General features: G+C 40.4%; 1 protein-coding gene across 2 annotated transcripts in view; it reads right to left on the minus strand.

Annotated features, from left to right (window-relative positions):
* The window catches only part of rgs17 (regulator of G protein signaling 17), a 36,750-nt gene extending 25,623 nt beyond the window's left edge, over positions 1 to 11,127 (minus strand). Inside the window, exons 1-2 of one of the 2 annotated variants that reach the window (XM_004077059.5) lie at positions 10,936 to 11,127; positions 7,362 to 7,720 (exon numbers count right to left, since the gene is read on the minus strand). In XM_004077059.5, coding sequence (XP_004077107.1) covers positions 7,362 to 7,364 — 3 coding nt within the window. In that variant the 5' untranslated portion in view covers positions 7,365 to 7,720; positions 10,936 to 11,127. The remainder of the gene's footprint in view (positions 1 to 7,361; positions 7,721 to 10,935) is intronic. The other variant, XM_011484337.4, reaches the window with a different exon arrangement.
* Between the last annotated feature and the right edge of the window lie 1,197 nt (positions 11,128 to 12,324).

A 12,324-nucleotide genomic window follows, 5' to 3' on the forward strand; every position in this document is an offset into this window, starting at 1 on the left:
CCTCACCCTAATATGAGGTTATATGAGGAAGGGGGTAAGTTGGGGACAGCTGGTAGACTGTCCCCCGGTGGTCAAACAGCTGTCCCCCAGCCCCCCCCCCAGCAAAGGGGCCAGGGCCACCCAGCCCAGGGGCCCCACCCCCGGAGGCGCCGACACCCCAGGCCCGGCACCATCAACCCCACACAGAGAGAGAGGAGCCAGAAAGCTTCGCCCCCCCCGGAGCAAACCCAGGCCCCCACCCCCAGACGCCGGCCCTAGAGGAGCTCTGGTCAGGCCTTGACGGGACCGAGGAGGCCAACCGGCCGAGGCAACCACTGATTGCCTCAGCAGAGACCCCGACCCGCTAGCCCCCCCGACCCGTACCAATAATGGGCCCCCCCTCCCCCCCAGAACGCCCCACCACAGGACAGGGCCGACAAGCCCCCCCCCCACCTCCCCCAGGCAAAGGGACCACCCCCCCAAGCCAAGCCAGACCACCACCCCACCCCCCCACCACGCACCCCCACACCCAAGCCCAGAGGACCACGCAGCGCCCCAGCCTGCCCCACCAAGGCACCGGACCCGACCCCCCGACCAACGGAGCCCCCACCACCCCCGCCAGGCACCGGAGGCCCCGACCCCCACCCCAAACCACGGCAGAAGGGCAAGGAGCAGCGACGACCAAGCCCCCCACCCCCTAAGTCATGGAGTCAACCACAGGAGACCAGAGAGACTGAATTCTTTCAAAGTTACTTGAGCTTTGGGCTGACATTTTTTCCAAGCTGATATGATCAAACAGCAGATTTCTGCGTTGACTTATGTTGATATTTTTCTTGTTTTTCCAATTTATTAAAATAGTTTTTTTGGCAATACAAAGAGTTGTGAAAATGATAGATGCTAATCCTTCTTCTATATCGATGGCACTCATGTCACCAAGCACACAAAGTGACGGTGAGGCCGTGATTGAAACCTTAAGCCAGACTGATAAATCGGCACATACCTGCTGCCAGAGAGCCTGGACAGGAGTGCAGAACCACAGTGCGTGCATGTAGCTGTCGGGTAGATTATTATCACAGTGCTCGCAAATGTCTGAGTTACTGAGACCCATCTTGAACATCCTCTGTCCAGTGTAGTAAATTCTGTGAAGAGTTTTGAGATGGATTAGCTGCAGATTTGGACTTTTTGTCAGTTTAAAGGTGTTTAGACAGAGTTCCGACCAGAAGCTTTCATCTGTGCTGATGCTCAAATCTGCATCCCATTTTTTTGTTGGAAGGGCAATATTGTTATCTAAATTACATAAAAGTTTGTATATTTTGGAGAGAGTTCTATTCATTGAAAACTTAATCAGAGTGGTAACTACATCTGGTAGCTTTAAATCGTCGTCTTTAAATTTATACTTTTTAGTAATACTTGATTTAAGTTGCTGATATTCCAAGAAGTTATTTATTCCATGTTTGTCTTGAAGTTCCTGGGGAGTTATGAATCTTCTATCAATAATTACATGCTCTAGTTGTTTTATGCCCCCTGCTTGCCAAGCTGGGAAGTGAATCATTTTTTTGTTAATATGGATGTCCGGGTTGTTCCAGATTGGTGTCATTTTGCACGGTTGAATTGATGATTTTGATATTTTGAGAAATTCCCACCAGGCTGTTAAAGTGGCATTTATATTAATGCTTTTGAAACAATCCTGTTTTTTAACTGTTTGGCTAATAAATGGTAGCTGTGACAGGTTGATCTTTCCACATAACGGCTGTTCCAAGTCTAACCATGAGTTGGTTTCTGGATTATTTTTTAACCATTTTAAGATGTATTGCAATCTATTTGCAAGAAAGTATTTGCGGAAGTTAGTTAATTCTAATCCTCCACAGCTTTTTTGCAGATTTTAAAGTTTTTAGACTAATTCTTGCAGGTTTGTTGTTCCATAGAAAGCTTGATATGGATGAGTCTAATGTTTTGAACCATTTTAATGGCGGTTGTGTGGGAATCATTGAGAAGAGATAATTAACCTTGGGTAAGATTTTCATTTTAACAGTGGCTACCTTGCCCATAAGTGACAGAGGCAGGTTGGTCCAGCGTGTTAGATCGTCCTGTATGCTTTTCAGTAATGGGGTGTGGTTTAGCTGCACCAGTTCTGATAGTTTGGGGGAAAAGTAGATACCCAGATATTTGATATTTCCTGTTTTAACTGGAATTGTGAGTCTTTGTTCCATATTCCTGTTGAGTGGTAATAAAACAGACTTATTCCAATTAATGGAATAGTCTGATATGGAGGAGAATTCATTTATGATCATTGCTGTTTCATTTACAGAATGTAAATTCCTTAAAAACAGTAATATGTCATCCGCATAAAGACATATTTTATGATGGCTGTGTTTGGTTTTTATTCCTATAATGCTCTCATTTTGTCTTATTGCTGCAGCTAAAGGCTCAATGAATATAGCAAAAAGAGAAGGAGAGAGTGGGCAGCCCTGTCTGGTTCCTCTTCCAAGAAAAAACCTGTTTGAAGTCTGTTTATTAGTTCTAACTGATGCATTGGGGTTGTGATATAATTTTTTGATCCAATTGATGAATGCTTCTCCAAAACCAAACTTATGGAGGGCGGCAATAAGGAACTTCCAATTTACTCTGTCAAAGGCTTTTTCAGCATCCAGCGAAAATACCGTCATTTCCTGGTTTTTAATGGTGGCAAAGTCTATTATATTAACTAGTCTACGGACATTATCATCCGAGTGTCTGCCTTTGATGAATCCAGTTTGGTCGAAGTGAATTATGTGAGGAGTGATTTTTTTCTATTCTCTGTGCTAATGTTGTTAGCCCGTGTTAGTATACTGCTAATCCTGGCTTCCGGCTCCGTTTTTCAACAGAAAAAGCACTGACCACACGGATTAAAATTAAAATGATGAGCGAACAGTTTCTTCATAATAACCGTAACATTAATAAAAGCACGTTTAGGAGATCATCTTGTATAATACCCAGCTGACGTATCTATGTATGTAGCCGCTCGGCGGAACTAAGTTTCTCTTCCGTTTTTTAAAAACACTACTGCGTATGTGCGAATGATTTATTCCGAACGAAAGTGTGACCCATGTGAATGTTTTTTATAACCTGAAAAAGGTTTTCTGGGCCCATCTACACGGTTGGATTCTAATCCAACCAATAATCCTTATTAATATATTTTGCACATGTAACCGCGTCTTATGGTGTCGACTCGCAGCGTGGCGGGGGCGTGGCATCACGATGGTGTCTCTCCATCGTGATGTCTGTCACCCATCACGATGGACGATGGTATCGTCCATTGGCACAACCCTAATTTTAGCCCCTTCGACTAGAATTCACCTCCAAGGTGATGAAAACTGTGGGCGTCATGATTGATGAGCAGCTTATTTTTTTTAAAAACATACACATACAGTCAGGAACATACATATTTGGACAGAGACACATTATTTGTAATTTAGTTTCTGTACATTACCGCAGTGAATTTTAAATAAAACAACTCAGATGCCATTGAAGTGCAGACTTTCAGCTTTAATTCCATGGGTTGAACAAAAAGATTGCATACAAATGTGAAAAACTAAAGCATTTTTTAAACACAATCCCTTCATTTAATGGGCTGGTAAGTAATTGTACAAATGAAATAACTGAAAACAAAATGGTCATTACTAATATTTGGTTGAAAAGCCTTTGTTGGCAATGACAGCCTGAAGTCTTGAACTCATGAACATCACCAGATGCTGGGTTTTCTCCTTCTGAATGCTCTGCCAGGCCTTTACTGCAGTGGCTTTCAGTTGGTGTTTGTTTGTGGGCTTTTCTGTCTGAAGTTTAGTCTTCAGCAAGTGAAATGCATGCTCGATTGGGTTAAGATCAGGTGACTGACAGTTTGTCTCTGAACACCTCAGAATTCATTGGGCTGCTTCTGTCCTGTGTCACGTCATCAATAAACAATAGTGTCCCAGTGCCACTAGCAGCCATGCACGCCCAGACCATCACACTGTTTCCACAATCTAGCCTTCCTATTCTTGAGGCTTATGAGTGGCTTGCATCTTGCAGTGTACCCTCTGTATCTACTTTCATGCAGTCTTCTTTTTATGGTAGACTTGGATATTGACACGTCTTCCTCCTGGAGAGTGTTGTTCACTTAGTTGGCTGTTGTGAACGGTTTCCTCTTCACCATGGAAATGATTCTGCCATCATCCACCACTCCTGTTCCGTGAACGTCCAGGTCTTTTTGCGTTGCTGAGTTCACCAGTGCTTTCTTTTTTGCTCAAGATGTACCACACTGTTGATTTAGCCATTCTTAATACTGTAGCAATTTCTGGCATGATTTTTTTCTGTTTTCTCAGCTTAATGACGGCTCCTTTCACCTGCAAGAAGAGCTCCTTTGACCACATGTTGTCTGTTCACAGCAAAATCTTCCAAATGCAAGCACGAGTCCTCTAATCAACTCCAGGCCTTTTATCTGCTTCACTCATAATGACATAACAAGGGAATTGCCCACACCTGCCCATGCAATAGCATGGAAGTCAATTGTCCAATTACTTACCAGCCCATTAAATGAAGGGATTGTGTTTAAAAATGCTTTTTAGTTTTTCACATTTTTATGCAATCTTTTTGTTCAACCCATGGAATAAAAGCTGAAAGTCTGCACTTCAATGGCATCTGAGTTGTTTGATTTAAAATCACTGCGGTAAAGTACAGAAACAAAATTAGAAAGAATGTGTCTGTCCAAATATTTATGGTCCATACTGTATATTTAGAATGTAGCGGATGATGGCACATCCTGAATAACTAAACGTTACCGTAAACTCTCTTCATTGAACCTTGAATCAGTGACGTGCGGTGAGGTTAATGGCTGGTGAGGCACTGACGTCATCAGTCAGATTTACAAACATATGAACCATGAGCATAAATAACTGAGTAACTTATTCACCGTTTGATTGACAACAGTTAAAGTGTTTTGTTTAAAATATCATTTCAACATGTTTTTTTTCATATACAAACTGCAGCATAGAAAAAAGCACAAACGTTATTATCGTCTTACCTTTACTTGTAAATAAAGTCCATACGCCGCTCCTTCTGAAGAAAATGACTTGCCGCTTGCTATCGCTTCTTCTAGTATTTTTTAGCGTCATAATCTCAGGGCTCACCGCCGCTCCCTAACATGAGGCACGAGAACTGCTGGCCTCACCCAGCGGCTTTTTCACCGGCGTTTAGCGCTCAGCACAAGAAACACGTCCGTCACATACAGTTATTTATAAAAACAAACACTGTACATTATATATATCTGCTAAATTATGTAAACTAAGCTCATATAGTACAAGTGATTGAACCGACATACAGAGAGACAGCAGTACCGTCTGACTGCATAGGTATTGCGCAATCCAAGGTGAGGCTCAGCGGGCTGGTGCCTCATCGCACGTCAATTAGTATCTGAACGGCAAATGCGGAAATTCAGCGTTTTTGAAAAGAAAAAACACCCAAAAATGGTACATTTAAATGGAAAATGACTGCAAAGCACAAATTACTGATTAAATATAATAATTGAATTTATTTTTTCTCTTTTCTTCCCATAATGACAGGTGAGGCTGTGCCTCACCTGCCTCTCCTGACTGCACGTCACTGCCTTGAATATATAATTATTATCATAAAAACTTTAGCTAATTTAGATGTTTTTCATCTATGCTGTCAGTTATGTACAGTGGTTCGTCGTTTAGTGCATGTTACGTTCTAAAAGCAAACAACCCCTGCAACAGGTGAAATATGCAAAGTACCAGTAACATTTCAGATGTTTAAGAATGTAAATCCCATCACTACACACTTTATATACTTTTCTCAGACATTGAGATTTTAACTTTTCTCTCTTGTTTAAACTCTCAAAGCTCAAACCTTCATTGAAAAACGAGTCCAATATTATAGAAAGAAACCCAATAACTGTTAGCAATCAAAGATTAATGAAAGTTTGGCAAGCTGAACGCGTTCTGAACAGAAAAGACGACATGGAAGAGTTGGCTTGACAATGGTTTACAGCCAATCAGAACGCAGAACACACAGTGCTACGAAGCAAAAAGAAGCATAGAAAATTGCATCAAGAAGAATTTGTGAAACTGCAAGACCGTGACAGGAAACCCACGTTATAGCGAGACAACTGTATTATGCAATATAAGGGATTAAGGATCATTGGCCAACTTTCAAAGTACACAAACAAGCCATCACTAGCATGCTAGCAAAAGGACAAAGGTGTACTGCTGGATTATTTTTTTATAGCAGACAAGACCCATCAAGGCTTAAATTTTTTACGTTTTTAAATTTTAGGTTCACCATATTAAAAAAAAAAAAAACTGGCAGGTGTTAATTAGTAAGTTGGATGCATTTTTAAATCCCATATCAATTTTAAAAGCTCTTTTGACACATTTGTTGACTGACTAATAATTAAAGAAGAATATTGATAAAACATTTTTTTTCTTAAAACAGTAAATGGAGCTAGGGATCAAGGTGACTCATCACTTATCAGCAAAAAGAATTGCCTCACCTCTGTATTAATACATTACACTTCCTGTAGTACGTAACAGTTGCCAATTCTACTCAAGAGCAGACATGAAAATAGAAGTTCAAGAAAACCTATGAAAATAGCTCATAAGTCATCTAAAAAGAGTTAAAAGCTGTTCTTTGTTTTGGATTTTCTCAGATCTTTAATTTAGCTTAAGCTTCTCTGATTAAAAATTGGGTTTTAATGACTGGAGGTAAAAAATAAAAATAAAATAAATAATAACGTTAATTCATCACAGTAAATCCTGAATTGCATTGTCTTCCAAATCTGATTCTGTGTAGCAAATGCAAAAATGACAACAATAATAACTTATCCGAACTTGAAACTAAAGATTTCTATAGTACGACTTAGCAAAACACAACTCTTACCTGTAAGGTCATGATTAAAATCGTCAATGCTCATATAAAACCCTACATAAAAACAAGAACTTCTTAGTATTTCTAGAAGAGTCGCTGCTTAGTGTCATTCCCTCCACTGAGCTAGAGCACATGTGATGTTTTACAATGATGCATGGCAGGTAATGCTGAAAACGGCCTGTCCGATATGCAAATGCAGACGTCTGACTGGCAGAGGGGCCATTGGTTATTCAGCAGCCAGGCAGCCGTGGTGAAAAACAGTTGCTGGATGCAAACGATAACAAGGATTTGGCTTTGTTTTAAACTGCTGAGATGAGGCGTTTGCCCACAACACATGCAAATGTGGTATAAAAATAAAAATATGCTCAGAAGGGGTGACAAAATTGAAAATGAAGTAGAAAATAACAAGCAGAACCTGAGAACTGAATGGCTGGTTTTCAAACCCAGTACAGAAGTAAAGGAAGGTAGCAAGTAAAACTTACCATGAATTAGTGAGTTCCTAAACACAGGTCAGACAGAGCAGTCATGGCGTGAGGTAACAGGTCGCCGGACGGTAGCAAGCTGGTTGACGAAGGTATGGACTGTTGGACTGTCTGTTTGGCTTGCAGCAGATTCAGGACACAAAAAAAGAGGTTGTTTTCACCACAGGGAAGAGAAGTTACTGGTGTCACCATCCCTGACCAGTTCGCAAAAAAATGTATGCTAAAGCTAAAGTGAGGTGGGTCAAATGTCCTCCTCGTATTTTCTGTTCTGTTGACCGTCGCCTTCTAGGCTGTCTCGTAGCGTAGTAAAAGAACCATTTATGAACTTAAAAGCACAGCAGACGATGAATGTACAGCATCTGAAAAACACAGAGCAGATCAAAGAAACCCTGTCAATTCAGGCACGTTTGTAACCAAGTACAGAGTAAAACATCCTTAAACATCCTTAAAATGTGAAAGAGTAGTTGTGGAGCTGACTGCATATACAGATCTGCAATCAACTCGCAAACGACCAATGAAGTAATTGAAACTACAGAAATTCAGACAGACAAAAACAGTAAATTATATACTATATGTTTACATTTTTACGAAACAACTATCGGACGACACACGTGCTAGCCAAATTTCCTTTGGGTTACAGTCTTCATACAGACGCTTGGTTTTTTGCTAATTGGGAGAACGCCTAGACTGACCAGGGCCAAATCCGAGATTGCCCATCCAGTGCACTTGTTGTTTTTGTGATTACTAGTCACAGCGCCCTCTTCCAAGATGTTACGCAAAAAGTTGTGTCTTGTGGTATTTTGGCCTTAACAGTTAAAAGAAAAACAACACAGTTTTTTGTTTAACAAAATCCACAATAAAGCTAAAAAGAGTAGAAATTTTGAACTCCGACATGGAAATGTTATATTAAACTCCTATGCGAGTCTTAAAAATATCGCAATAGTGCTGTGTTTTAAAAAAACCAACCATTTTTTTTACTTAGAAAATGAAAATCATCAAATTGATTAATACATTTCTTTAAAAGCAAAAACTTTTATTTTATTTTATTTTTACATAAACATGACTAATTTGACAAAAATTACATTTTTTAGTCAAATTGTGTTAAATCAAACTAAGTTGGGAACCTATGAAGCAAAACGGATTCAGTAGTTTGGCAGTGCAAACCAGTTCCATATCTTATCTGTATTGCAAAAGCATCCCCAGTGGCCTTTTAATTATGATTATGATGTTTTTAGGCAAAAAAAAAATCATGAACAAAACTATTTACAATTAAAAATCATTATTAAAAGACCACTGACAGCGCCTATTAAGCGAGCTGGATTTCAAAAGCTGTTGTTGTCCAATGTAAAACACAGGAAACCTACAAAGTAAATAATCCTCTATGGCTGCTCCCAAATGCAAATTTATGCTGCAGTTATAGTTAGCATCAGTACAGTCAATCATGTGTTTGTACCACTGACTGTATTTGAGAACTGGAGTGAACCCTCCCAGTTGCATTCCAAACAGGAAGTACCTGACGGCTCCAAGAAGCCAAAATTGGCTTTTATTGAGAATAAACAACTATTACTCAGTTATTATATTTATCACAATAATTATTTTTTCTCTGCTCCTTTTTTTTTTTACATGTCCTTGCCAATTTACTTTTTTTTTGGAGAATTATTTTTCTTTATTGCAAGTAATTCAAGTTAGAAACTGACCAATCATGTGCCTTTTAAAAAGTCTGTGGTCTCACATGGAACCTTCAAAATGTTTGATTAACAGATTTATCCGTTTTCAAGTAGCAGGGGTGTGGACTTCCATCAAGCTAACTCCTGTTAGGAGAGAGTGGTTACCAAAGATACCATGACTCGGACTGATCTGGACAGATCACCTCTTACGGATGTTGTCTGGCTCCAACATGGCGATATCTGTATCACAAAAAAATGACGGCTGAATTGACCTCATTTTGCTGGAGCCAGAGGTTAGCCATTTTTTTAAGGGTGATGTCACACTCACTCTGTCCAGTTCTCATATACATGCGATGGTCAGTCTCATTTTTTTTTTTAATCTGTGATGTGAAAACATAGAGTGTATAATTATCCCTTATCCACCCCAGACAACAACACAGTTAGGGATGAAAAAACTTAAACTGTGCTTCAACAAAAAAAAAAAGGCAGTGAAAAATGATTTTGCAGAGATAAGGCTTTAGCATCACGCTTGTGAGGCTTTCCAGTACCTCCACCCGAGAGGAAGATGGCCTCAAAGGAACTTCAGTTCCTTGCAAACAAGAACAGAATTGTATGAGGAAAGTGCAAAACTTGTTAGAGCCGGAAAGCAGCATCGTCCTCGTGTCTGTGTATGTAATGTCCACACTAAAACCAGCGGCAAAATTATCTATCCATTTGAAATATCTGGATTTGTGATCAAATACTTTGATGTAACAAGTAATAATTAGTCAACTAGTCTAATTCAACTAAGTCAACTATGAAGCTTTTTGTGACATCAAAGTCCCAGTCAGATCATCTTTTCATCTATTTTCAAATTGTTCCCAGTGGTGTTTTAATAATAATTATGCAGTTTTTAGCCAAAATCCCAAAACTTGTCATTTTCTAGGACATAGTTTCTGCAGAGCTGATTTGAGTCATGGGCGAGACTGTTGTTTCGAAGTAAGCCCGCCTATGCTTCCCGTAATCTATCTCTTTACACTCCCTCCTGCTAGCTAACAGCCCCTCACAACCCAAACCTAAGAAATGGAGACCAATATCGGAGCTATCCAGATGCACAGTTTTGAACCAGATGCCAGCTCAGACGAGGAAAACAAAGACGTGCATGGATCTATTTTTCTGCAATGGGATGCATCGGCATGAAGCGGAGCAGGGCCGTTGTAGCTTCAACATCACAGCAACAAGTTTTTTTTCCAAAATGCATTTGTCTTTATTCACAAATAAAAGAATACTCAGAAACGCAAATGCAGCTTAATTTTCTTTATATATATGTTTTCCATTGTCAGAAAAATACATCAAGATCATGCTAAAACACCCAAAAAATGATTTTAATCTACATCATGGATCTTTAAAAATCAGCATTCATCTATGTTAAAAATCCCCACGGCACTTTTTAGAAGTTTCTTCAGAAAGTCTATAACTGGGTGGAGTTGCTGGTTCCTCTCAACACGCCTGTGACAAACTGCAGAGTTCCCATCTTTGATGAGCGTGACTTTTAAAGAAGACTGCTCCGAGATGAAAAGGGCAAAAGCTCCACTACTAAAGTGTTGCATCTGTAAAAGAGCCTCACTGACTCTCTGCACTTAGCTGTGCCTTGCTAGCAGTTGTGTGGTGGGTTTCTCCTGCTGCTGCTCCAACCATGAAGTCAGACAGCCAAGGGGGTGGAGGGGTCCCCTGTTAGCTCATCCTAACGGCTGTCACCACAGCTAGAGAGGAAGTCGCCCCGAAGACTCCTCATAAATCACCGCACTTTCCTCCTGCTAGCTTTAGCCAACAGTCCCAGAGAGGTGGAGGAAGAGGCGGCGGCGCGAGCTAGCTAGCCGCTAGCCAAGCTGTGCTGAGCGGATAGCGCAGAATAAGCGGTAGCTTACCCTCTTGTCTCGGGCTGTCAGCGTCTTAAAATGTCGGGCATAAGAGCCAGGTGTCCCTATGCATGCTTAGCGACATCGTCGACGGCGAGCCAGCGGTGTAATGTCCATCGCTGCTGGGTTTTCCTGCCATCCGCCCCACTTCAGCACCGATCGCCGCCGAGCCCTCTGGATGCACTGCGCAGGCGCGCTGTGGCAGCCGCTGTGAGAAGATGCACCGCTGAGGCTGCGCGCGCGCACACACACACACACACAAACACACACATCCTCACATCCCCGCCACACAACATCCGCACTGCAATTCGCACTGACACACAACATCTCAACACAATGCTGCATTGAGTTTGCTCAAGAGCCAAAACGCAAGTGAGCGCTAAAGTTAGAAGGCCCCCATTCATACAGGAGGAAATGTGTCCTTGGGTTACAATTTATTCCCCCTGAAAAACAAACAAACTTCTAAATACAGAAATATCCACAAAGCTTCTTGTTTTAGATCAAATCCATCAGTAATGTTTACATAAGCTTCAATCCAAAATCAGGAGTAATATTCAACCAACTGTTGCAGCTTTTTCATTTGTGTTTAACAATAAAAATATAACTGCTAGATTAACTATTTCTACAGATTCCTACTAAAGTGAACTTTTTACATTTGAAATATATAACCTCAAGGATTCCTTGCATCTTCTGGTGTAAACCCCCAAAATGCAACAAAAGGACGGAGTGAAACTTTCAAGCCAATGTTTCCAGAAAGTGACATCTAGATGCTACAAAACCACATCTTATCTCACAATCTTAAAAAGTCATTTGTTAAAAGCCTGTAAATCAAATTGTGTTGGACAAAGTTTCCTTTTCGTTTTCTGTTTATGAATATCATCATTTGCTCATCATCCATTCAGCAAATATAATAACCAATCGTTTTTTCCCCCAGGCAGCTTAAAAAAAACGTGTGCAATAAAACAACCAGACAGAAACATGCAGTAAAATAACACAAACAACGTTTTTTTATTTAAATTTTAGTTTTACATTAAAATTATTATCCCATACTTTATATTTACCCTACAAAGATGCAACAGGACATAAAATCATTGCCACAAGGAAGAATTGTTCCAGCTGATGACACAAGGGGGCATTAAAACTCTATGATTTATTTTTTCCTTGTGTAAAGCCCCAGAGTCCTGCTGTGAGACCACCAAGAAAAACATAGTAATAAATAAATGATATAGCTAATTATTGCAGCTACATTTAATTAATTATTTCAAAAATCGTTTATGCTTTTATGAATGTAAGTATACTGCACTCGTATGGATGCTGAGCTCCTATATGAGGAGGTGGCGTTTCTGTATCCGGTTGATTTGGGAAAAGGTCATTACATTAAAGCAGAGGCGTGATCCG

Source organism: Oryzias latipes, chromosome 15 (assembly GCF_053564925.1).
Source record: "Oryzias latipes strain Hd-rR chromosome 15, Olatipes_Hd-rR_3.1".
In the NCBI taxonomy this organism is placed as follows: Eukaryota; Metazoa; Chordata; class Actinopteri; order Beloniformes; family Adrianichthyidae; genus Oryzias; species Oryzias latipes.